General features: G+C 43.2%; 3 protein-coding genes and 1 non-coding gene across 5 annotated transcripts in view; 2 read left to right on the top strand and 2 right to left on the bottom strand.

Moving 5' to 3' along the window:
* The window catches only part of CDKL5 (cyclin dependent kinase like 5), a 171,895-nt gene extending 159,758 nt beyond the window's left edge, over positions 1-12,137 (top strand). For both annotated transcript variants that reach the window (XM_037046272.1, XM_037046271.1), the window contains 2 exons: positions 6,174-6,264; positions 10,842-12,137. In XM_037046272.1, coding sequence (XP_036902167.1) covers positions 6,174-6,264; positions 10,842-10,938 — 188 coding nt within the window. In that variant the 3' untranslated portion in view covers positions 10,939-12,137. The remainder of the gene's footprint in view (positions 1-6,173; positions 6,265-10,841) is intronic.
* On the bottom strand, positions 519-22,271 carry RS1 (retinoschisin 1). The gene is made up of 6 exons (XM_037046273.1): positions 22,155-22,271; positions 13,755-13,780; positions 13,075-13,180; positions 5,742-5,883; positions 3,111-3,306; positions 519-857 (listed from the first exon to the last, which is right to left on the bottom strand). The coding sequence occupies exons 1-6, from the start codon at positions 22,204-22,206 to the stop codon at positions 705-707; spliced, it is 675 nt and encodes a 224-aa protein (XP_036902168.1). The 5' UTR covers positions 22,207-22,271; the 3' UTR covers positions 519-704.
* Positions 22,272-24,064: 1,793 nt separating this feature from the next.
* Positions 24,065-24,137, bottom strand: TRNAV-UAC (transfer RNA valine (anticodon UAC)). The gene has a single exon. It is a non-coding gene; the product is annotated as a tRNA-Val (tRNA).
* A 124-nt stretch (positions 24,138-24,261) lies between these two features.
* PPEF1 (protein phosphatase with EF-hand domain 1) overlaps positions 24,262-26,830 on the top strand; it is a 105,295-nt gene continuing 102,726 nt past the window's right edge. The window contains exons 1-3 of the mRNA XM_037046270.1: positions 24,262-24,452; positions 25,955-26,008; positions 26,179-26,335. The gene's annotated coding sequence lies outside the window, so the exon portion shown is untranslated. The remainder of the gene's footprint in view (positions 24,453-25,954; positions 26,009-26,178; positions 26,336-26,830) is intronic.

The raw sequence follows: 26,830 nt of genomic DNA, 5'->3' as shown, positions 1-26,830 counted from the left end.
CTGTGTACCTGGTGCTCTCTCGTCCTAAATGGCCATGATTTAATGAAAACTTAGCTAAGAGAAACTGCAAGCTTGCTCCCCCTTTGCATTCAAAGCTGTGCTTTATGAAACATTATGTTTGTGTTTTGAATATAGTAAAGCAAAAGAAATTATCAGGGCAGCTTTGTGTTCCTCTGGGACTGTGCCTTTTACAATGTCACCGTGACACACACACACACACACACACACACACACACAAAATACAAGAAAACAGAGCAGCAAATTACCCCTGCTAACAAGCTTTTGTATGAAAGTTGTCTTTAGGGACATTTTCTTTGTTCTTTTTTTCTTTGGCCCTGAGTGGGGCATATGTTCATTTTTCTTTTCTTCTTTTCATTGAAATTGGAAACCAAATCTTAAAAAGCAGAAAGAAAGAAAGAAAGAAAGAAAGAAAGAAAGAAAGAAAGAAAGAAAGAAAGAAAAAGAAAGAAAGAGAAAGAAAGAAAGAAAGAAAGAAAGAAAGAAAGAAAGAAAGAAAGAAAGAAAGAAAGAAAGAAAGGAAGGAAGGAAGGAAGAAAGAAAGATTCTCTACTCAGCTCTGCATTGAAGAGAGCTTGTAAAATGTAGCCCCTGTTTGTCAGGGTGGTGTGTCAGGGTCCCCCGGCCCCTGCCCCGCAGGCTGCTCTGCACCCTCCATCCATGGCAGGAGCTGAGCTGCGCAGGCGTCAGGTGCACTTGCTGACACACTCCAGCAGCTCCATCCGGATGGCAATGCGGACATGCCAGCCCAGCGGGATCAGTCGAATGAAGCGGGAAATGATGGGGGGCCGCAGCAGGTTCTGGACTGTGGAGGTTCTGTCTGAGTTTCCATAGAAGACCTACAGAGAATGGTGAGAGCCTGTCATTGTCACACCAGGGATAGGAAAAGGAAGTAAGATTCTTGTCTGGAGTTGGCCCCAACTTGTAACTGGAAAATCTCATTAAGTATTTAAACTACAGAGAATTGGCAGATGCCCCGCCTTGAGTGATGGTTACCACCTATGCCCTCCAGGCCTCCCTGAGTCCCGGGACATCTGGAACTGCATTGTCTAGTATGGTAGCCAATAACTACATGTGGCTATTTAAATTTAAATAACTTTTCACTTCCTCAGTCACACTAGCCACTTATGGTTGAAGTGATTAGTGGCTGCCACATTGGACACTGCAGATAACACTTCCATCATTGCAGGCAGTTCTTTTGGATGGCACTGATTTTTTTTTAAAATATCTCTTGATTCTTATCACCAACTTTGTGTTTCAATTCTTTGGATTTTGAAGAATTTTGAAAATGATCATATCACACAAGAGGAATGCTCTCATGTGCCAAAGGTATCCAAAGTGAGGCTCAAGTAAAAACTTGTGAGCTGGTTCTACAGTTGTAAGCTAAAGCTTAATGGTGTATCTCTACATTGATGTAAATGGCAAGTATTTTTTACACTTGGAAATGTTTTTTAAAAGAAAAAGACAAAGTACGAGGAAAGTTCTCAAAGGAGGAGGGCAGTGTCCAGAGAAGATCAAACAAGGGCTTGTTTTGTTGTTTTCAGGATATAACGTGGCATGATTCAGTAGGTGAAACAAAAGGTGCAGTGGGTGGTTGGCTGTATTTCCAAAGAAATCATTCTTTTCGTTCTTTCTAGAATCATAATGTTCTGCCCAATGACACCAGAACATTTCATTCCCTTCTGGTATTACCTTGAAAACATCTGACTGCCACATGGGCCTCACCCACCCATGATCTTACCTTTCATCCCAATAACAACACCCGACATCCCTTTATCTAAGCTGTTTGCCCTTGAACCTATTCAAGTCAGGAGCCAGGTGAAGAGGGAGGATGGAATCGGCTCTGCCACATCGCACAAGTGCCCGAGTGTAGTGCTGCTTTGCAAAGAACCATCAGGACCTTCACAAACACAGTGCTTGAAAAGAATTGCCATATTTTTTTGAAAAGTCAATAAGAACAAAAATAGAATAAAATGTCTAAGTGTCAAGTTGGTTTTGTCTGTTGTGTTCAAACTCCTTAAAATCTCAACCCATGAATGTCTTGCTGTATAAATTGCCATCAGAGAGTAGTACAAAGCCTTCAGGCTTTCCACTGTATGTGTCTACTTAACCTGTTTAAGTATCCAAATTAGCAGGAGGAAGTCTTCACAGGTGAAAGGCCAATTAACATTTCCAAATAGCTAGTAAATTTCATCACAAATCTACATTATGTGTGCGTATCTTTTTATATATCTATAGGTATAGATATATAAATAGATATAGATTAGATAGACTATTATTTCCAGTCTATAGTGAACAAGAGCTGGGTTTTGGTGCTCAGAAATGACTGCATTATAAAGCTTTAAGGGCCATTTGTGTCTGTACTGCTGGAGTCACTTTAAACATTTCTATAGTTTAGTGGCTAACTTGCTCAGTTGTCAAGAGCTTCCCAACTGTCAGTCTTTTTTTTCTTATTTTTTAAATTAATTTAATTATTTTTCAAGTACAGTTTTCTGTCTATTACTCCCATCCCATCCCATCCCACCCCCCATACTCCCCCCTCCCTCCCATTTCCACCCTTCTCAGTTGTTGTCCATGTATCCTTTATATAGGTTCCTCTAAATCCCTCCCCTATTTCCCCTGAAATTCCCTCCCCTCTTCCCTCTGGTACTGTTCTCTATTTCAGTGTCTTTGGTTATATTTTACTTGCTTGTTTGTTTTTTTTGTTTAGCTTCCCCAACTGTCAGTCTTGATCAATAGTAAGAAGAGGCCATATCTATATCAATGAACCAGGACCTACCTGCATCAGTAATAGATCAAGTCAGACCTATGCAGCAGTGTTCAATGATTCAGTGAGTTTGGAATAGTCCAAATGGCTGGTTTTGATTGTTCAAGCAACTATATGCTGATACGAGAATTCAGACAAAGATTTCTTTTGCACACAAGAGTGGCACTCATTCACAAACAAACTGCTAGGCATCAGAGATACAATGAGAAAGACACCTGTCTTGGTGTCAGTGCTCTGACAGAAGGTGGCAACAGGAACATAGGAACATGGCAGGAGGAGAGTCTCAGAGTGTGAGCTAAGGTGGTTTGGGGTATGCCAAACTTACCCGGTTGTTTCCAGTTTGGTCCTTATAGTAAATCCAGTTCAGGCTCTCATCGGTCCTATACTGCACGCTGTATTTGGTCATCCACTCATCAATGTCACAGCGACCCTGGGTGAGGATCCCCGAAATCACCTTGACCTCCTTCAGATCTATCTGTAACCACTGGCTGCTGTCCTGGAACTTGGAGAGCCAGGCACACCTGCGGGGGACACAAAATCACCAGGAGCCTTTTCCCCCTGAGTGCCTCAAAGAGCCTGGAAGCTCTTTTGTTTGAGGGGATGCCAGCACCTGAAGAGCCCCTGCTAATCTTGGGCTGCACTGCAGTCCATGAAGCACCCAGAGGCTAGTCTCCAACAAGTGCCCAGCCTCTGCGATAGTTGCACCATTTTCTCTCTCCCTGCAGCTCCACCACCAGAGGAAAAATTGTAACGTTCAACTAATTTGTCAAAGAAATCCCTTCAAGTGTATCCGAAATCACCTCTGGGACGTGATTGAGCATGTCTTTCTTTAATGCATAGTTATTGCGCCCACCAGCCCCTTCCCTTTTCATTAGTCTGTCCTGGTGTTTCTTTCATCATGAACCTTTCTTCTGTTTTTCTTTAATTCCTTTCTCTTCATACATGTCTGCATCTCCTTCAGGTGCTGTCATGCGTGGCTTATAGGGAGTGTCTACCATGTGCAGGACACTGCTGAATGGCTGAGAGGGCTTTGACAATTACATACTAACCAACCGTGATGGAAATGATTTGTTTTTTTAGCTATATCCCTCATAAATTGTGGAAACCTATAGCTCCCCCCACTTTTATTGCATATTAATTAGCTTCTTGGAACTCAGTTCTTGGCTGCTTTCTCTTGTAATTCCAGACTTGCTTCTTGGGTAGCTCTGACTTTCTACTTTTATCCCAAGCCTTTTCTAAATTCCAAATCCCAAGATTCAATTGCTAACTAGCCAGCTTTTCCCTAGAGGCCTTGGATCATCCTAAATGAAACAAGTCCAAAGGCGAGTTCTGAATTATCTCTACCCCAACCCCTCCTTCCACTAGTCATCTCTCTGAATGCAACCCCTGTATTCCCAGGTCTTCATGCCAGCAATCTGAGAGCCATCCTTGGCCCCTTCCATTCTGTCGCCTTAAATAGCCAACCTGAGCTGGGCTCCATCTCAAAGTTTATCTCAAAATCAGTTACTTCTCTCCGTTTTGCTGCCACCACTCTAGCCCTGCATTGTTGCCAGGACTGCCACCATAGTTTAACTAGTCTCCCTGGATTACTCGTGTCCTGAACTTAACAGCTCTCCTCACAGGAACCAGAATATTTTTCTCTTAACACAAATCTGATTGTAATATTCACCAACTTCAAGTGTTTCTCTGACAGAGTCTGCTACTTGTCTCCCAATAGCCTCTTCCCATCTCACTTTAGTAACAGAACTCCTGAGTTGTAGCTGGGCAAATGGCCACAGCTAAGATCACATTTCCTAGTCTTCCTTGCAGCTAGGTGGGGCCATCGGACTAAATCCTGGTCAATGGGATATGGGCAGAGAGGGGAGAGAATCACAGGGGAAAAGGGGAAGGACTCACAGGAACAAGTATAAAGGACACATGGACAATAACTAAGGGTGGGGGGCAGAAATGGGAGGGAAGTGGGGAGCATTGGAGGTGGGGCAGGGCTGGGAATATAAGGCAGAAAACTGTACTTGAACCAGAATTAAATAAAAATAAAAATTAAAAAAAAAGAAGTGGCTGAAAGGATTATGTCTGAATCCTTAAAGAAAAAGTGTGTGTACTCTGCTCTCCTTTTTCTCCCTACTGACTAGAATGTGGATGTGACAGTGGAAGCTAGAGCAGCTGTCTTGGGTCCCAAGTTATGGGGACCCAAAATGGAAGCTCCATGTTAAGGATGACAGAACAAGGTAGAGTCTGGACCCCTGATAGCATCCAGCTTCTGTAACAACCCTAGACAGCTAATGAAATGTTTAGATGAGCAGGAAACACACCACTATGTTGTTTAAGTCTCCATACTTTGAGGTTCCTTGTTACAGCAGCACAAGCCTGTGTTCTAACTAATGCACTTTCAGGGGCCTCCCATGATCCCTAAAATGAGGACCACAATCCTTAGTATGACTTAAAAGGCCTTGCATGATCTGACTTCTGTTTGCCTCTTCAGCTTTACCTCACCTGTGCTCTAACTTCAGTGGCCATCTTTATGGTCCCCATCCATGCCCTAAAGGGGTCTTTCCTACTCAGGGCCTTTGCATCTGCTGTATCCTGTGCCCTCCCTCCTCCCCTGGCCAACTATAAGTCTCAGGTTGCATATCTTTTCCTTGAAAAGCCCTTCCCTGGTGTTTCAAATGGACCAGGTCTTTCTTCTCCATCTCCTCTGCAGCACACATCACACAAAGTGATTAGTTGTGTGATTATGTGCTTTAGAATCCTTTTACCCCCCCTAAACTGTGTGCTTCTTAAAGACCAGGACCTTACCCTCCTTATTTAGTGCTGTATCCACAATCCTTGGCGTGTGGAAGGCATTCAATCAATATTTGTTGAATAACTTAGTGCATTCTGTGCCACCCATTTATTACAGAGACCTACTTTTTCAAATTACATGGAAAAAATCATCTGAGCCACCAGCACTGCTTACCCAAAGCCTTGACTGTTGAGTCGGGCCTTGTTGGCAGTCCATGACGAATACCAGCCCACATACTGCTCAGGGTTGGAGCAGGTGATCTGGTCTTGTGTAACCTCTCCTGACTCGAAACCTAGGGGCTTGTGATAGGGGCATTCTGGGAAAGGAAAAACAATGCATATTGAAACACTCATATTATATAACAATACCCAACAAACACAACATGACAGAAATGAAAAATCAAACCTTCCCCTTTGAAGATGAAGAAAAGGAATTGTCATAGAGACTCATGACATTTGTAAAAGCAGAGAAAGTGGTTTTATGGCTGTAGGGGGTGGCTGAGAAATAGTTCACCTCCTCCACAAACATAGAGACCTAAAAACCAAGAGGTTTGCAGTGAGGGATCATACTTAAATGCCATACTCTTTATTTTCCTCATTAACACAGATTTGGCCATCCTGTATGATGACATCAGGGTCCTTAATTGTCCTCGGGCAGCATATGAAGGCAATTACATGGAAAAAAACAATGGTGACAGGTAAGAAGGGTAATTATATACTGAGACTGCCTTCCCACTTGTAAATTGCAGTGTTCTCACTAGTCTAAAGGAAGAAAAAAAAGGTGAAATGTGCCTGTTGAATAAAGAACAGTTGAAAGGAACTGCTTTTCCCAAATAAGAATAGCTAAAGCTCGTTCTTAGATGTTAATTGTCTGCTGCTTCTCATGTATTTCCTCTCACATTTAGTGTTGATTTACCTGGTTGGAGACTGCCAATTGCGAACCCAGTATCCATTATCCTCTTCTTTTGACTACAGAACCCTAATTTTGTTGGGAGCAGATGTTGCCAGCCAAAAAACCAATCTTTCCCAGCCTTTCTTGCAGTTAGAAGTCACATGACACAATTTCTGACCAGGGAGATATAAGAGAATGTCTGCCGGGGATTTCTGATCAGGTTTTGCTTGCCCCTTCTTTTTAACTCTTGCCTAGAAGGAAGACCGAATGCCTCCTGCAGCAGTAGCCATCTTGCACCATGTGGGTAAGGCTAAGAGAACTACAGAGATCTCAGCCCTGATATTGCTAAGCATACCCCTCACCCCTAGTCTTTTTACCATTAGTCAAAACAAAGCTAATTCAATAAGCCACTATTGAGGGGACCTCTTATGTTTAACCAAACCCAGTTTCTACCCGAATTTCTATAGAAAACAAGTGATAACCTTATACAAATACATTCTCCTAGTTTTCCAATTGTGAATGATAAACTTCAAGTAAGGTCAATCAAATTATTTTTTCAGATGTAAATTTGGCTTCATATTGAAGAGCTGAATATATTTACTGGGGCATTATCAACTTCCACAGTAAAATGAAAGCTGAGGCCTTTGTAGAGAATAATTTTCAGAACTCAGTAAGACTAAATGAAACATGCAAAAGCGTGATTGCCATCCTGCGGCTCCAGAATGCCTACAGGAACACCCATACTCTGTCCCCAGAGACTGAAGACAAAAGGACAGCTTCCAGCCTGTGGCCAGAGAACCTTAAACACCTGTATACCCAATGCACAAAAAAAAGAAAAAAACAGGTCAAACTCCCACCAGTAGCTGTAGCTGAGTGAAGCTGGAAATGAGGGGACAGCGTTTGTAGTTAACCAACTACTCAATGCTTCGGGCCCCTATTAAAATGTCCATTCCTGGGAGAGGGAACATGAATGCTTTATGGGCTACATGCTCATGGCTTGTGTGGCCAAGTCATCAAAGGGGCGTGTTAAGAATTCAGTTTCTAGGGTTCCACCCCCAGAGTGGCCGAGTTTTCAGAAGCACACTTTCAGAGTGCACTGTGGAAACCTTGGCCTGCCAGGGAAGGCGTTTTGTTGGCTGATGGATTCAGAGGGCCTAGTTCCCATAGCCTTGGGGCTCCTCCACCCTCCTCTGACCTAGAAGACAAACCTGTGTCACCAGATAGAGGGGCAAGGCCCTAGTGTCAGAATACTGGGTTTCAGTTGGGCCTTGGTGGTCACTTAAATTTTAACTCTGGATGTCTCTAAGACCCCTCTATCTGGAACCTCCCTTTTCTTGTTCCAGGGCCACCAGCTTGGAGGAAGGAGACAGAAAGGAAGGAAAAGCCATCACCACCTCTCCCAAGAACTTTATTCTTGGCATTTTGATCTTTCTCTGTTCCCCTTCATATCTCTTTTTCCATTTCTTCCCAATTATCCCATCTAATACTCTGGTTTCTCTTCAGATCGTATAAATCTTTCGCCTTTTACCAATTATCCCGTCTAACAGTTATCCCACCTGCCCTAGCCACGTAGCTCAGTTGGTTAGAGCTTTGTTTTGATACAACATGGTTCCAGGTTTGATCCACCCCTGCCCCGGTCATGGCACATACAAGAATCCATCAATTTTTTTTTCTCTTTTCCCTCTATCAAATCAATTTTAAAAATGAGTGGGCTATAGATATGCAGGGACCTGGCCAGTGCCCATGGCCTCGGAGGCCTCAGAGAGCTTGTCCAGATGTAGATCTTGCCCACACACTCCAGAGGAGGTGATGATCTCACCATCTTCATGGTTTCAGCAGGCATCTGGGAGCCAATGCCTGATTCCCAGGCCCTCTGACTGTTTTCCATATGGATGATCCAAAGATGCTTTATACCTATATAGCCAAAACTGAGCCCTTCAGTGTCCAAGCCCCAAGCCTGCCCCTGTCCAGTGCTCCTGTATCAGGCATTGATACCTCCAGCGACACAGCTGGATACCTTTCATGGTATCAGAAACCTGGTGGTTTGGTCTAGGGCACAGAGCAGAGACTCTCTGATGGGTCTCAGCCTGGGCATCACCTGGAGAATTGCAAAAATAATGTTCGGGCCGCACCCCCAGAGGTTCTGATGTCATTGGTCTGGGGCAAGACCTGGGAATGAGGTAAAGCTTCAGGTCATTGTAATGGGCAGCCAAGGCGGAGATTGCCAGTTTAGAGCCAATGAAAGCTGGGACTGAATCCCTCTCTCCCTCTGTGTGAGTTAAGGCAAGCTGCTTAACATCTCTGTGTAAACAACATAACAGCAGTACCTGCCTCCATAAAGTTGCTGTGGGATTACATGAAATAACATTTGTAGAGCATAAGGCCTGTAGTATCTGGCCCCAAAGCCCATATTGGTAGAATTGGGTGAAGTTGAGAGAATTTATTGATGTCTTCTTGAGTTTTGCATGTTTGCTTTTCTGATGAACAGTCACCAGGGAAGAAATCTAACACCTCTGTACCCCACTCTGTCCTGCCTCCATCATCTCTTTGAAAAGGAAGCCAGCTTCATGTTTCCAAAGGTTTGGGTTCTCCTTGCCCCAGGATGGAATAAGCAGTGTGTGCATCTGTGTGTGTGTGTATGATTTGAGAGAGAAGACTCTTAGCAACATAGTGTCTCCCAGGCTTGTGGATTTGGAAGGTCTAGAACTCGAAAGGAATCAACTGATTGTCCCAGAGGAGGACATGGCCAGGGGCTCTGTACCTTGATGCTGGCTGAGTGGGCAGGGGGTGGGGTGGGGAGGGGAGCTCAGGGTAAGGGCCTCAGCTCAGCAGGGAAGTGGTTCCTCTGATGAGTTTCCTCTGATGAGGCTGGACCAGAGATGGGGCCTGGGAGCTCTGAGCTCTGAACACCCCAGGAAACTTTGGAAGGTCTTTAGGACTGAGTTTGGTTGAGAGGGAGTAGGTATTGACCTTGGAGTAGGGCTATGGGTTAGGTAGACCCAGTCTACCACCCAGCCTGGGTCTAGGCCCTGTCCCGGGCAGCCCTTGCAAACCCATGGGGAGTTCACATAGTCCAAAAGGGAGAGGAAGTACCTTCCACAAGCCTGTCTTTAGACTCTTCACAGGCCATGACGGAGGACTCAAACTGGGGTTTTTTGAACTTTGAGCACAAGAAAATGTACCATCTCTTGTGCTGTGCATGCTGTGGAGTGAACTGCACTTGGGTTTCTTTATTCTTTTTCCTGACTCCTCCTTTCCCCTGCTTTTCCTCCTCCTTCCATGGTCCTGGCTGAGCTCCCTTCAGGTCCTCATGCAGGCCAGGAGGTCTTCTCTTGAGGCTGTTCCCTCTGCCTGTGACAATCCCGTCCTCTCTTTTCCCCTTTCACCTCTACTCTTCCTTCAGATCTCTGCCCACTTTCCCTGCCCACCCTGAGCTGGGTAAAGGATTCCAGGTGCTGCCTTTCCAGGCACCCTGCACCTGCCACTTATCCCTCCTCCTATGATTATGTAATTGTCAGCAGCCTGATCTGTCTTGCTCACTATTCCATCCTGTGAGCCCAGCAGAATGCCTGCACATGCTAGGCACTGTATAGATGTTGATCATATGGATTAATGAAGAAGGGATGGATGAACAAACATCATCACCCCTTCTTGGGCGGCCACTGGGGATGAGCAGAAAAAATGGCAGAATCAGGAAGCAGTGAGTTCAAGGAGGAAGTAGAAGTTGACTGGCCCCGCGAAGTCCCACTGACCCATGTCTATACTCATTTCACTCTAAAGGACAAACCTGCATCTTCTATGGCACAAGTGGCTCTTCTGAGCAATGATTTGATAATTAGATGGAAAAAAGCATATTCACAATGTACCTAATCCAGATTATGGATACTTAACATATTAGCCTTTCTTATTCAGTAATTCCTCAATTTCTAGGCATGTAGGCCAGAAATGCTTACAAAAGATGTTAACCTAAAGGGACATAAAGACAGTTCAGGGACAATCTTGTCAAGAAAGACATGAGTATTATGTACATGTATTAGACTTAAATATGTTCTGTAATATTTACAGAAGAATAAAATATATAATTTAATATAATATAGAAATATAGAATCTGGAATAGAAGTAAAGCATTGAGTCATTGCATTTCTTATTCTTTGATGCCTTCCTTACCCTGTTTCTGACTCTCGGTGTGCCAAGGTAATCTTGGCTCAAATGTGGAAAAGACAGACCTTTTAGTATTTTTAACAGTGTTAAGCTGAAGATTAGGAGGCCATAATCCACCCAGCCTTCTGCTCTATGAGCCCTTAGGTAGTAAGAGCCAGTGTGTACCTGGGGGCTCCTTTTGGGGAGCTATGAATGACCTTCTTGTCCTTCTGTGCTTTCTAGGCTCTTCTTCTCTGCAAAATCAGAGTCTGCAAGAAGCTTTGAATCACAGGGACCACAGACACTGACCACCATTCCTGAAGTTCCAATAAGGATGTAGGCAAGTGACTTCTGGAAGGTTGTGGTTAGTCCTGCTGCCCTGAATCATGTCTTTCATGGAAAAACCAATGAACACCAATGAATCAACCATTGAACACTAAAGTTGTGTTTTTTTTTCCTTCTTTGGAATATCTGTGTTGTTATAAAAACAAAATTAAACAAACAAAACCAGTGGGGAGAGAAGAGGTAAGCTAAAAAATTTCTGATTTCAGGAGTTCCAGTTCATGGCAACTGTGTAGGAGAGATAGTTGGGGGGACCGGGGTATTCTTCACATTCCTCTAACACAAGGCTCTCTTCAGCTTCACAATTGACTGGGTCAATTAATCCAATCCACATAAATAATCTCTTTTCCATTTCTTCTAAGAAAGAACTTTCTCGGGATGGAATTCCAGTGGGCCTCCTATTTCTAGTGAAGAGAACATTTGTTTTCACGAAATGGTGAACTCCTTCAGGGTAGAGACAATGCCTTCATTTTTGTCTTTCTATCAGAGTCTGGCACATAATAGGCAAGTGATAAAAGAGGGTGGAATTCTAAATGGATTATTAGGAGGGTGCGTCATTATTTACTGGGCAGCTCTACCAACATAAATGGCTGCAGGAGCTCCTGTCCGGTGGGAAAAGCCCATGGAACTAAACAGCACTTACTGCTCTCCTCACTATGGGGACCCCACTGAGCCCTTCCATGAGATTTAGTTCAGAATGACTTCCTACTCCTTCAGTAAATAGGAACGACAGAGGCAATAAAAGCCATTGTAGACTCCCTCCTTCTCTCCCCGACAATTAGCTATTTTAATGCAAATTTAATGAAATAATGAAGAGAAGCTCACAGGCACACACACAAACCTGTCTCTCCCAGAGCTATTATTAAGCGATTATGTAAAGTGAATGACTTTACTTGGCACTATGTAACCCTGGAGAGGGGTGGCAAGGACAGTTTCGTGCCAAAGAGGCTCTGAGCCTGGAAACCACTGAGCATTGAAAATATTTGCAGGCCGCCCCAGCCTCTGGAAGTCATAGTGTGAGTTCTTAGGAGCCAGGAGGAAAAGGAGCTCCAGTTTGCCAGAGCAGCACAACGTGCTTTAAAAGCCTCATCTGATTTAGTCCTCATAACAACTCCTTAGGGCAAGGGTCAGCAAACTGTGGCCCATGGGCCAAATATGGCTCACTGCCTGTTTTTGTAAATAAAGTTTTATTGCCACAGAGCCAGGCACATGCATTTACATATTGTCTATGGCTGCCTTTCTGGCAACAATGGCAGAATTGAGTTGAGAAAGCACAACCCAGAAAGCCACAAATTCTTGTTGTCTGGTCCTTTACAGACAGAGTTTGCTTCTCCCTGCCTTAGAGAAAGGCAGGTGTTCAGGGTAGTCAGGTCAGGCAAGGCCATATTACGCTGCAGAACACGCCACCCAGAAATTTCAGAGGCTTACCACAGCAAAGGTTTAGTTTTCACTCAGGTGACTTGCCCATTGTGTGTGGGAAAGGGGTTCTGCTCCATGGCATTTCCCCAGCACCCAGGCTGAGGGACAAGCCACTAACTCAAGCAGGAAAATAGAGAGCTGGAGAACTGAGTACCAGCGAGCCTTAAATCTTTCATTTCAGAAAGGACACCACTCATTTTGGCAGGAACTGCTCATATAAAGCCGCCAGACTGAAAGGGAGCTGGAATGAGGGGGAGCATGTGGTTGTTTGGTGAGCAATGGCTATCCGTGCACAGTACTATTGCCTGCACTTGTCAGAAAAAGGCCAAAGTGGGAGTCCCAGACTTAAAAAGTGATGCAGCCCAGATTCCAACTCTGGTCTTTCTGGTTCAAAAGCTGAAGCTCTTTCTCAAAACTCCCTGCCACCTACCATTAATTTATATTCAATTAATCATCCATTAATATCTTGCATTACATCCCATCTTACTATGTCACCCAGGTCAAGCAGAGCTCCAGGAAGCTGTTCTTAACAAGGACATCAGGACACTTTACTGGAGCAGTGGCCATGTGAGATTTGAAGCTTAGAGGCCTCCTGGAGAAAACCTAGAGCTTGGCATTTGGGGGCATTAATTCAGCTGGGCTGAAAGAAAGGAGAAACAGGATATTCCTAAGGATACCCCAAGGGTCTAGTGCCCCAAGGAGAGGGGATACTCACCTGGTATGCAGTCTAAGGAGGTGGTACCCACAGACCACAGGGCATTGACACCTCCTTGGCAGTCGCACTTACATGCTTTGTGGTACCAGGGGTCCTCGGCCTCATCCTGTGGGAATCCAGAGAGGCAGGCGTGTCAGAAAAGTCACAGTCAAAGGTAACTGTGCTCAGCACTACCAGAAAAGCCAATGCTCAAAAACCTTGCTCATTCATTACTGTTCTCTGTGGCTGCGTTCACACTACAACAGCACAACTGAATCATCAATCTAGTCTTAAAGCACACAGTAGCCCCCCAGCTTTCAATGTAGCTAAATAAGTGTCTGCCACTGTGGGTGGCCAGCTAATAATCTCAAAGACACACCCATGTGGGGGCAATGTACACTCCATTATAATTGTTTTCAGGGGTTTTAGGAGACTCAGTCCAAGGTCAGGCTCCTCACATTCCCTGGAGGTCCCTTTTGGGGATCCAGTTTTAAAAGGTACTGGATTCAAGATTACACCATCATCAAGACCTGGTTTACTTGCATTCTCTCAATGAAACATGGAACTTTCTCAGATAAAATGGGCTGTGTTGCCATCACCAGAAAAAAAACTCTTCAAAAATTATATCTCAAAAAAGTCATAGCCCTATCCATTATTTTTGGCTAGGGACATTTTCAAAACAACTATTTACTATACCATACCTCAGTAGATGATAATCCCAGCGTGGCTAAGCAAGAGGACAGAAGAGGAAAAATTAAGTTAAAAAAAAGAAAGAGAAATTAAACAAAATGATTCATTATATGGAAAAGTAAAAAGAAGTCACATAAAAGTTAACAAAGCCCCCTCTGGAAGAAGGCAAACTAGGTAACTATCTGTCAGCACCCACAGATGCTGAGAAGCTAAGTGCAGGAAAATTAAAGAGAAAGGCAAGGAAAATTATTATTTTTGTTTATTATAGAATTTTGGAAAATACATTAATGAATATATATATAATCGTTATATATATATATATATTTTACCACCGAGGCAATACTATCAACATCTAAATGAAAATGGTTCCCATCTTTATTCTATGCATATTTTTAAAAGCATATTTGAGAACCTACTACTTAACCAATGTTTATGACATTCCTTTTCCACTTAACATTAATGGTGTGAGTTTTTCCCTTTACTTATTGACTTCTTCTTCTTCTTCATCATCATCATTATAAGCATCCCTAGTACCTGCCCAATGTGCTGTTCAGGAGCTGATTTTCAGTTCCTTCCACTGTGACACATTTAGGTAGGTTATTTAGGCTTAGGACATTGTTTAGAAAATCCATTTTAGGTTTGTCTATTATGTACAGCAAATATTTAACCACAGTCACAGTCTAAATACCACATAAATGATGTGATGAAATTGAAAGCATGCAAATTTAAAGTAAAGCTAACATATAAACTTTTTGTTATGGAAGGATGGATAAAAGGATGAATACACAATTGAATAGGAAAAGAGTTTGTATATATTACTATAAACTGATCGTTTAAAGTTGTGCTGTCCAATGCCATTGCCCCTAGTCCCTTGTAACTATTTGAATTTAACTAAACTAAAATGAATAAAATTAAAAATTGAATTTCTTGGCCACGCCAGCCACATTTCAAGTGCTTACTGGCCTGGCCACATGTCACCAGTGGCCACTGTGCTGGACAGCACAGATACACATTTCCATCATGGCAGAAGTTTCCATTGGACAGCACTGGTTTAAAGCACCAAAGTGCCACTTCTCATTTTCAACAAAACAAACACCTTTCTTTCTTTTCTGATTATAAAACACCATATACCTATATATAAAAATCTCAGCCCTGGCTGGTGTGGCTCAGTGGACTGAGCGCTGGCCTGTAGAGCAAAGGGTCACCAGTTTGATTCCCAGTCAGGGCACATGCCTGGGTTGTGGGCCAGGTCCCCAGTGGGGGGCACACGAGTGGCAACCACACATTGATATTTCTCTCCCCCTCTTTCTCCCTTCCCCTCTCTCTAAAAATAAATAAATAAAATATTTTTTAAAAATCTCAAACAAAGAAGAGGAAAAAAAAATCTCAAGCAAAACCTGAGCATAGACAGCAGGAAATAAAAGTTCCTCCTCAGTAAAAGGCAGAAAACTGTACTTGAACAACAATTAAAATTAAAAAATAAATAAAATAATCATTAAAAAAAGTTTCTGCTTAGCCACTTTCCTATCTAAAAATCAGATCTGATGCCCCCAAAACACTTTCAGATTGTTTTAGAAAGTAAAGGAATGCTCTCATCTTTGTCATCACAATTATAAACCTTTTTCGAATTGTGCCTTTATTTAAGTAATACATATCTACCCACTCCACAAACCACTTCTACAGCATGTCCACTGTGGGCCTGGCACAGTACAAGGGCCTGGGCCTTCTGAAATGGAAGCATGACTCTCTGCCCACAGTGGCTTGAGGACCCAGGAAAAGATAGACCACAGGATCATGCACATGGTGACTCCTCTGCTGGGTTATGGATAGGCTGCAATGGGAGTCAGGGAGACATGTCTTCTAGCCTGGGCAGATTCAGGGCCACCCCTCACCTGTGGTCACCAACTTCTGTCTCTCCTGGGCCCTCTTCCACTGGTTATTCATTCCTATATTCCTTGATCTACCCACTATGGGAAGAATTGACCCTCCCAGGTAGCAATGAAAGTTGGGGAGCATCATCTTAGTAGGAGACCAAGCCCTGTGCTGGCAAAGAAAATTACCAATGACTTCTTACTTTCACATTCAATGGACTTTGTCCAACACTGAACTATGTCTTCATGGTGCCATGTTGGGTGCTGTCAGTCCCTTCCATGTTTCTTTAACTTCCATTATGCTGCTCACTTGGTTCTCCCTCCACTTTGAATAATCCTCCTCAGTCTCTCTTGAGAGGTCTGCTTCCTCTCCCCCTTAATAAAGCTTGCTAAACCCAAGACTCCAACACTTGCTTTGAATGGATTACTGAACATCTCTACGTAAATGTCTCTTACTATGTAAAACTGGCCCCAACCGAGTATCAGCAAGGTCTGGGGAAACCTGAATTCTCATATGATGCCAGTGGGGATATAAATTGGTATAACCTCTTTGAGAAACTGCTTGGCAATTTATACCAAGGCTGGACATATATGTGCCCTATGACCCAACAATTCCACTCCCAAGTATTTACCCACCAGAAACATATACATATGTTCTCCAAAAAAAAACAAAAAAAATGTACTAGATTATTCAAAACAGCAGTATTTGTAGTAACTCCAAACTGGAAACACTCATATGCCCATCAAAAGTAGAATGGCCATGGCCAGGTAGCTCAGTTGGTTAGAATGTTGTCCCCACATGCCAAGGTTGTGGGTTTGGTTTCCCCATCAGAACACATACAAGAATCAACCAATGAATGCGTAAATAAGGGAACATCAAATTGATGTTTCTTCTTCTTTTTCTTCCTCTTCTTCTCCTTCTTTTTCTTCTTCTTCTCTCAAATTATATAAAAATTATAAAAGTAGAATGGATACCTGTGGTAGACTCACACAGTGGAACACCGTATTGCAATGAAAGGGATGATTTACAATTCTAAAGTATGCTGTGTCTCACAATGTTGAGTGCAAAGTCAGATACTAAAACAGACACACTAAATAAATCCATTTACCATATATAAAAATGAGCCAAAGTAATCTATGCCACTAGACATAAGGTCCTGGTCATACTTGGGTGGGGAGTGACACAGAGGAAGCCCGGAGAATTGTGTCTGATGGCATCCTGTTACTTGATGTGAATGCTGGTTACTTGTGTGTGTTTCATGGTGAAAATTCATTGAATCGTGCACTTATCTATACTCCTCTGTATGTCTATTATACTTAAATAAATGTATGTAGGTTGTACATCACAAAAAGTTTGTTTAAAAATCAAACTTGTTATCTTTCCTCAGATTGTTCTTTCTCTATTTCTTATCCTACTGAATGGCTCCACCATCTCCCTATTACCTCATCCAGAAACCTGAGACTCCTCCTAGTTGCCTCTTTTTCCTAACCTCCCACCATCCAGTGTCTACTAGAGGCCTTCTTTCCTCTCCACCCCACTACCACTTCTTATTTTGGATCCCACCCTTTCTCTCCTGGATTCTCTCCTTGCTAAAAAGAGACCTTGCCTCATCCACCCCCCATGCCACTAATTAAATGGAATGCAAACAGACTGTGTCACTTTCCTGCCAAACCTTTTGGTGGGTCCCCTCTGCCAGGGTCTGAGTTCCACCTCTGACGTTTCTTAGTTGTATGACTGCATCTCTCCATTTCCTCATTCTTAAAATAGGTATAATAATGTGTTCTTTAAAGAGGACTGTGGTCTATCCCCAGCCTACCTTTCCATATTTATCTTTTACACTGTGTACTACCTGTAGTTCATCAAATGTGTCAGGCTGTTTCCTGCCTCCATGCCTGTGTCCATATGATTTCTTGGCATCAAATGCCCCCCCTACCACTTTTCTTGCTGCTTATCCTCCTCCTTATGAAGAGGACTTTTTCTGTCTCACATATAGAACTCATCACTTGCTCTGGCCTTTGTGTCCCACCTCATTCTTGTCCACAGGATTATCTAAGCACCTATACAATTCTACACATTGATATAAAAGATGGGTGATAATGACTGGTCCCAAAGCATTCATTCATTTTTTAATATTCATTGAGCATCTACTATAGTCCAGGCCCAGCTTCAGGTGCTGGGGATATAAGTAAACAAAACAGGGAAGAACGCCGCCCTCATAGAATTTATAGTCTAATGTGGGGAAGTGGGAGAACAATGAATGAGCAAATGAACTACAAAGACCCTGAGGTGGGTGGGTGCTAGGCATGTCATCCAAGGGAGAGATGACGGTGGCATGGCCCAAGGTGGTGGCAGTGGAGGTAATGAGAAGTGGCTGGATTCTGACTGTCTTTGGAAGATGGTGCCAATAGGATTTGCAGACAGATGATGTGGACATCAAAAATTGAGCTCTCCAAGGCCCGAGTGACTGAGAGAGTAGAGCCACCATTTTACTGGGGGAGGAAAAGGTTCCAGGAGGAGCAGAGATTTGAAGGTAATGGGGTAGAGATGTTTCATTTGAGAGGCCAATGAGACACCCAAGTGTTGAGGTTGAGTGGGCAGCTGGCTGGAAGCTTCTGAAGCTCAAGGGAAAGTCCAGCTAGGCTTGGTGGCACCCTATGCTCCTCGCAGTTAATGTGTACATGAACCCGTAGCCTCAGTCCCTCAGCTACTTCCCATGTACTGCACAGCAGATGAGCAATTGACATCTAGTTGATTTGGGGATTGTTAATCCAGGAGGCATTCAGCAACACACTCGTCTTCAAGAGAAGCTGCAGATGGCCAAAATGCAGAAAGGCCTTGTCAGTTAGGTAAACTCAGTTGTGCCAACACCCTCTTTGGGAGGACCAGAGGTGAGGTGAGCAGTCACTGACAGCAAGTCCTTAATAACCAAATCAATTTGGTCCAGAGGCTGTTTTTACCCCTGAAGAGGGTCTATACAACTGCAACTGGGCAAACCCAGAGTTCAAATGAAGCTCAGGACCCGTCCAGTGGCCTTTGCATTACCTGGGTGTCCGGGCAAGCCCTAGAGGGGCCCCACATTCTGCAGAAACAAAGCAGAAGGTAAAAGGAAAGGTTGGGGAGGTCCTGCCACTGTCTACCCGTGGAGAGGAAGAGACCTAAGAGGTAGCCTGGTTTCAGAGCCACTTCCTGTGTTCACTCACAGGTTGAGTAGGTTTCTGGAGTTTTCCATCTCCATGGCTCCCCTCCTCAGAAAGCATTTGTCTGCACGCAGCCTGAGGTTCTGAGGCACCAGATCCTTATGGAAATGAGCAGAGAGAGAACAACAAGCATTTTACAGGAAAAGCTGTCAGCAAGGGAGCAGCAATGTGGCTGCTGTAATCCCCAAAATGATTAATCACCAAAAGAAGCTGTCAAACAAAAGCAAAACCATGTTTGACTACATCTTATAATACCAGCCTTTAAAGGAAAAAAGAATAAAAGATTTATATGATGTATGTGGTTTTGTATTTTTCTCCCCACTGGGGTTGTTTTTGAGATTCCTCTACAGATCACAAGTTTCCACTAGAGCATCTGAGATGTCTGCCACTCATCAATTTTTCAGTCATGCCATAAGGGGTCATGCAGCCCAAAGGGCGACTCCATGAGGAAATCCTTGTTCCCACAGCAAGGAAATTCAAGGCATACTTATTTCTTGAAATGTGCCTTGCAAGTCTTAGAGGGAAGGTATGCATCAGATGTACATAGGAAAGATTATTTTAGTCTCTTTGAGTGAATATCACTAAACACAGAGCTTTCCTTCCCATGGAAACAGATGAAGCTGGGGAGAAAAGCATAGAATTGTGAATGATAAAACTGTAACCAGCTTCTAATCTACTTTAGAAACAAGAATAAGACATGGGAGAAAAACCTCAGGCTGATATACTGTCCCTCTCAGTGAAGAAGAAAGAAATTGGCTTCTGGTATGTAAGTGTTACTATTTTAGGCGATAGACATATTCATGGGTAAATGTTGTCTGTACCTGCTTCAACACAAATGACCCTCAAAAACATGCTATGTGACAGACAAAAGACCATATGTTGCATGATTTTATTTAAATGAAATATCCTAAATAGGCAAATCTACAGAGACAGAAGGTTGATTGTTGGGGGAAGGGGGGCTGGGGGAGGGGGGAATGGGGAGTGACTACTTAATGTCTCCTGGATTCTTTTGGGGATGATGAAAATGTTCTATAGTTAGATTGCGTGCTCCACAAATCTGTAAATATACTAAAAACATTGAATTGCATACTTTAAATGGGTGAATTTAATGGTATGTAAATTGCATCTCAAGAAAACTGCTTTAAAAAAACCCAATCTGCTGTCCCTGGTGGTTGACACATCAGCAAAGAGAAAAATCACCTGTAAGATGAAGCTTGGTAGTTTTTTTGGTTTTTATATAATAGCCATGACCAAGTAATTGACAGATATAACTTAATAAGCTGGATGTTCTTTTAAATCTTCATTGGCATTGAATCCAAAATGTACAATGTAAGGTAAATACAAGCCTGCTTCAGTTATAAGGCATAAGTAGAGCTTTACTCTGATGATTAGTGCATTCCCAAATGAACCTTCATCTAATGCATAAGTGAAGTCCATCCATTTACCTTATTTCACTGTAGAAAAGAGCCGCTGCCACCGTGGAATAGAAACAGCAAAGAGTAAATCAGACAAAGAACCTTTGTCTTCAGGTTCCCAATGTGCAATAGAATATATCTTTCCCATATGCATTGTGCCTTATTCCTCCATCTGAATTGGAAGCTGATTCAGTGCAGTAATTGCACCCTGTATTTTTTCTTTGTCTCCTGGAGCATCCCTCTAGTTCAGAGTAAAGCACTGGCCATTTTTGGCTGGCTTCTTTCCTTCCATGCTGTGTGGAGGTGGAGAGCCTTGGTTAAGTGGATAAGATAAATTAAGCTTCTCAAGCCTACCCACTGGACCATGTTCCATTCCACCTGGACAGATGGGGTTCTCTATTTAGAAATTTCTAGAGCTTCCCAGCCATGCACAAAGATTGGTAAGCAATAGAACAGAAAAGAATGCAGTGCTCTGTGCCTCTTGACAGCATGTCTTTTATTCCCCAAATGAATGGTTTAAATTTAAAAATGAGCTGGTCAACTTTTTAGGGTTTCTTTGAATTTGGGGGGTCACAGAGCAGGGTTGTTAGACTTAGCATGTGTTTGGCCCATAGCAGGTACTTAAGGGTAAGTGCACAGGGAGAAATCTGAGGGTGAGCCCTATGGATATCTGAGAACCAGGGGTATTGGGATCTAAGCCTTGAAAGGCTGTAGATTTTCTTGCTGAGGAAGGGGCAAAAAGGCAAACAGTAAAACCACAAAAGCATCTTAAATTGCCGAGTTACTGGGACAAGTTGCTGACTCTTAATTGCAAGGGGAAAAAACAGACAATTAGTCTGAATGATCTCTACTTAGAAACATATTTGGGTTTGCAAAATGACATTGGGATTATATCTTTACAAGTCTTGCCAAATACTAACAGATGTGACTACATAACAAAAGGCATCAGATTGGGAAATCATGAAAGCAAGTACTCTACCAATAAAACATGAGAAGCTAGAGAGGAGAATGATTTAAACCAGGAATTCTGAGTCTGCGTGAGTTTTGTCATGTCTGCCTACCAGATCATTTGCAAAGTGGAGAGGCCTCCTCTTCCCTGCCCTCTTTATCTATTTTCTGTTATACACATAAATACCCAGTGGCCACAAAGAAGATCTTTTGTTCAGAATGAACCTAAAAATAAATTCTGAGCTGATGGGTCCTTGAGAGTTGAGAGAGACATGAAAGAGTATTATTTCAAAGATTGAATATTTCAAAGTTGAATTAGATGACATTTGAGAGATTTGCCTTAGTTCTCCTTATTTAAGAGTATCATTCCCGCCAGGGCAATATTTAGTAATTTAAAAATAATTGAGTGTATTGAGTCTTCAGGGGTTTTTGACTGTCAATTGGATTATTCTTCCTATTAGAGTGCAATGATACTCAGCCTGTTATGTTAATCCATGTTTAAACTAGGGCTATCTCATGTCTTGCTTTCCTTGCATCAGTCCTGGTTTATATCTGTCATCCCAGAAGAATTATTAATAGAAACCTCTGCTCTCAACAGCATCATGGTTTGGAAAATTAAACTCTGCAATCACTCTAATTTTGTCTACTAAAAATTTTCAAGAATATGCCACACTTTCCTACTGACTGTTGCAATTTACAGCTATTTTATATAATTTCTGAGACCTTTCCTGACCCATTTTAAGCATCCTTTGAATTTCAGAAGGCTCCTTACAGGATCAGAAAGCCAAGTGGTGAGACAAAGAGAATCATATCCACACAAAGACAACTGATGTTCATAAATAACATATATTAATTAATAATGCCTTCCTAACTAATAGTATTATAATTATTCAGGTTGCATTTCTATTAATTAGCTGTATCATTCATTCAATTTATTAAGTATTTAATGAGTGCTAATGGTTGGCTAGCACATACATACCTTCATAGCCAAACAGAAGTAAAAACAAGAAGCCTTCTGTCTTGCGTGACATTCTCCCCTTGTCCTTGGCCACAGCTCTATGTTATCCAAGTGGAGAGCTTCCCCAATAGCAGGAGCTTAACTTAAGCACTAGCCTCATTAAGCACCTTATGCATTTAGTTCTTAGGGCTTTGGCTGAGCCCCACCAAGTTAACCCACATATTACCTGCCTCAACAAGGAAGTCTTAGAGAAGAATCTAATGTCGAGTGAGGTCGGTTTAGCAAAGGAGAATATTGGTTTTATTCTACTATAACCAACATCTTTAAATGTAAGGGAAGCAGTGGAGAGAAACGGGAACTAGAATCAGAAGACCCGGGTCTTAATTCTTTCTCTGCCATCATTTGGTGGGTGACCTTGAGCAGTTTCCTGCCAAGTAAGCACTAACATCCTCCAGTTCTGTGAAGAGGACCTGGATTTCCCTCTTAGAGAGCAACTTGGCATCAGGTTCATCATACCTATTCTCACTTGGGAAAATACTAATTTCGGGAGGGGGGAACAGTTACACAAAAAGATGTACATTGCTGTGTTATTTATAATAACAAAAAATTGGAAAGGATCTGTGTGGCCAAGGTTGGGGATTCAGAACAACAGGTATGGTTAAGAGCAGATTCCCAAGCCAGACTGGATGCAAATCCCAGCTCAACCACTTGTTATGTGATGTTGGACAAGTTACTTAAGGTCTCTGTGCTTTGACCTTCAGACCTGTAAGATAATGATAATGTCTACTTCATAGAATTAGTTTGAGACTTAAATGGCATTATATATAATTGTATTCACACTGTTGTAAAAAAGATCTCCAGAACTTTTAAGATCTTTTTTACAATAGTGTGAATATAATTTACATTGCTGAATTGTACACTTAAAATGGTTAAGATGCTAAAAAATAAAGTTAAAAGTTAATGAAGTGATTGTAATAACAGGGACAATCATGTGTCATACTCTCCAGTTAGAAAAGGACACAAATATACATACTGTATGAGCCAAACTGTGTGGGGAAATGCAGAGAAAAAAACTATTTCCCCTTCCCATTTTAGTTCTTGGCCACCACTGCCCTATGTCAGCCCCCAGGACCCCAGCCACCTTTCCTTCGTTCCTCCTGTCAATGAAGAAAAAGGCTAACATTAAGAAGATAATAATAACTCCTTAAAATGAAAGTATAATGAAATAATAAAGAAGAACAAAAGAGAGACATTCAAAGAGCATTTACAGGGTGTCTACAAGCCTAACATTTACTCTGTACTGTGTATGGATTCATTAAACAGACGAAGGTCTATTCAACAAACTCTAGTGCTGTATTTAAAAGGAGTAAAAAGGAGTATTATATTTCAGTTTTTTAATAAGAAAAAGATTATTTTGCCGTCCTCTATTTTAAAGTTTAATGTAAAATTAAACCTTTAATAGTAATAAATAATAAACCTTTAAATTTTGAACTTCAAAGAAATGTGGTATTGCCAGCATTTTATTTGGAAAGCTTTGGCGGGGCGGGGCGGGGGGGGGGTGGGGGGCGCGGCGGGGGGGAAGGGCCGCACCGGGTGATCTTGTTTCCCTCCAGCGCCCAATTTTCCAAGGCCGCCCTGGAGCACTCGAAGGAAAGGTGGGGGTAGGCCCCAGCGGGTTGGGAATGCCCTTCAGACTACGACACTGCCAGGTCCCCACCTCTGCTGTTTTTCAGGTGGGGCGATGGCTGCCGGGATGAAGAAGCCGGGTATCTGTCATGACGCTTCTGTGATAAAAGCATTCTAAAAAAATAATAATAATAAAATAAAATATTTTTATAGAGAGGAAAAGAAAGAACCTCGTTTTTGCTTTTTATCTTTTCCCCCGGACCGCTCAACAGATATTGAAAAAGAAAGCGGAGAAAAGCTACTTTTGGTTCCACTGGGGCTCGAACCCAGGACCTTCTGCGTGTAAAGCAGACGTGATAACCACTACACTATGGAACCTCCGCTGGTAAGGCCGCTCTCTATCATGAAGTCATAGTCTCGGCTCAATGACAGCGTCCGCCTATCCGCCGTAGCCCCGCCCCCGCCGTGGCCCCGCCCCTTTCTCAAGATTCGGCCTCAGCACCAACGTTTTGGATTCTCCCCGCGCGCCGAATTTGCTCTCCCTGCGACCACGTTTCCCAGCGGCGGAGAGCGCTGCCCAGCTAATCAGCCGTCCCCAAACTTTCCCTCGGCCGGGGCGTTGGCGGGGCCGCCCGGCGGGCGGAAGCGGACCTTGGCCGGGGCACAGACCCTTCTGGCAGCTTCCCTCAGCTGGTGAGGGGTCCGCACTTTCCCCATTTTTCCCAACGGGCACACTGAGCCGCTTCGGGAGGTTTGGAGGGTGGACAGGAACCCTATTGGGAGCCAAAGATTCAGGCAGCGTGGGGTCTGGGGTGGGCTGAGGAGGTGGGGGTCACTTTGATACCGGCATTTATTTTGCCAGGGTTGAAAAAGGCCGCTTGGTGAGTCGGCCTCTTGGCCCAGACTGTAGGCCCCCTGACCTTTTCCAAGGCCTTCTCCAGAGAGGGTCTAACACTGCGGGACTTTTCTTTGCTCTCGAGTGGGGTAGGGTTGGGGTGGTGGTGTAGACAAGGTATCCCCTTTATGGATTGGGGCATGTGTGAAGCAGGAGCACACACAAAATTTGAGGGACCCAATGCAAAATAAAAAGTGCTAGGCCTTTTGTTCGTGAGTTACTAAGAATTCCAAAAACGGTGACCTCAGAGCGCTAAACCCATGAACCTGGTGCTGTGCTTCCAGAACTGTGGTCCCTATAAGGTGCTGGGGCCCTCCATTACAAAGAGTACCCGTACGGTTTCCTTCTTGGGTCATTGTCAGTGCCATTTATTCGCGTCCCCCTGACCTGCCTCTCCACCCCTGTGCCCCTGGACTGATCTTTGTCACCATCATATCAATATTGAGAACCGCTTAAAACCGTTGGGAGGTCATCTTTTAAGCGCCGAGTGGGACGTGGTTGAAGGCTGCCGCTGTCCTTTTCCCTGGCTTCATCCTCTGAAGCTAGCAGAATACTTTCTACTAAGAATACTTTCATACTTATGTATGAAAGCAATCCCTTCAGCTAACTCCGTGAAAGAAACAGGTGTGTGAAGGTGCACTAATCTGGGGGGCCTAATTTGGGTTCTAGCCCTCTCTTGGCTACTCACTAGCTGTGTACCCTTGAACTAGTCAGTTCACCTCCCAAGCCCCAGTATCCTCCTTGATGGAATGCATGGGTTGGACTAGACACCCCTACTTTCCTCTCTGGATCTAAGTGTTACCCCAACTTTCCAGGTGGGAAAATGGAGGTAGTAAGAGTCAGTTAGTCTTAATGAGTCCCGGATGCTCAGTGATAAGTATATCCCACCTGTTTACAAACTGCTGCAAGTTCAAGCCTGCCAAAAATTGGGCATAAAATTATATTGTGTTTTTTGGTTTGTGTCTCTAGGGAATGCTTTGCTCTCCCTCCAGCTTTCTGCCTGCCCTGGCTAATAAGGGTGCATTCACCAAGTGCAAGCTTTGGTCTAGTTCCCACATGTTTACTCCATGTAGAACTGAAGCTACTGTGCCTCTGATGCATGCAACACAGGGTTCTGCCTTTAGTGAAAAACTCTTCTTTTCTCCATTTTGACAAAGAGGGAGACTTTTGTTCCATTCCCTGCTGCCCTTGAAGTATAGTTACCGTCTCTATAATTAATGAAGTACAAAATGGTTTACAAAGCACTTTCACATACATTCCTATGAGGTAACCATAGCAAATAGTGCTCTCTCTTTTTCAGCTGAAGAAGTTGAAGCCAAAAATATTGAGTGCCTTTCCTGAGACTGTTCTGCTGGTGAGTGGCAGTGCTGGGCTCATGCTCTGTCTTTTGACACGTAAGTGATCAGGAGGCCCATGTGCACAAAGACTACATGTTTTTCCCATAAGAGTGCCATGGTCTCTTGTACTATTTTGTATGCATGCCAGTGAGGAAATGGATACTTTTTTATCTTTTGTAATTTTTAGATGAAATCCCCCAAAGCAGGAACCAAGAACCTATGGAAACAACTGTTGATGAATTTCCCTTGGAACCACCAGAGTCTTGGATAGTGCCTGAGACGGCCACAGTTGTGCCTGCCACTTCAGTCTGTTCAGTTGGATTTGTGAGGCCTGTCACCCCCAGGTACGCCCATAAGCACCTCAACAACTGTAAGACAAATACACAAACTAGTCAGTAAAGACCAGAAGTCACTTCAAGGTTTTTTGAGTCCTCTGATTTCTCATGTGTGCAGTGTGGCTTCCTCAGTGTTTGGCTTCACTGGTGGAGGGTAACTCCACCAGAGAGACTGCAGTCTCAAACGCCGAGCTGATTTAGGAAGCTCAGTTGACCTGGTTTCATTTAGAAACAATTGTTCTATGTATTTCAGTGAGTACTCAAGTATTTGCTAAACAAAGTGAGTCATTATCTTGGTATGATAGAGCTCACCTTATTTTTCCCCTTTTGCAGTTCATCATGTTCAAAACATTTGAAACTAGTCTGTTGGAATGGATATTTGTTGCCTGAATCCCTCTGTCTTCTTACTCTGCTCCAGTTCTGTGGTCATTTTTATCACCCATATGCCTTTTCGTTGCTTGTGGCAAGACCACAGTCTGCTAAATTCAACTTTCTCCCTATTCC

The sequence above is a fragment of the Sturnira hondurensis genome, unplaced genomic scaffold (genome assembly GCF_014824575.4).
Source record: "Sturnira hondurensis isolate 20B ecotype Veracruz unplaced genomic scaffold, ASM1482457v3 Scaffold0005220, whole genome shotgun sequence".
Classification (NCBI taxonomy): Eukaryota; Metazoa; Chordata; class Mammalia; order Chiroptera; family Phyllostomidae; genus Sturnira; species Sturnira hondurensis.
Note: the sequence above shows the minus strand (reverse complement) of the source record. Positions and strands in the feature narration are given on the sequence as shown.

Excerpts from the sequence above, each read along its gene's own strand:
- RS1 (XM_037046273.1), bottom strand. The coding sequence starts at position 22,206 with ATGTCACGCAAGACAGAAGGCTTCTTGTTTTTACTTCTGTTTGGCTAT. Across the intron at positions 13,181-13,754 it reads TGGGATTATCATCTACTGAG|GATGAGGCCGAGGACCCCTG; the intron begins GTATGGTATAGT and ends GGATTCCCACAG. Across the intron at positions 858-3,110 it reads ACCAAACTGGAAACAACCGG|GTCTTCTATGGAAACTCAGA; the intron begins GTAAGTTTGGCA and ends CATTCTCTGTAG.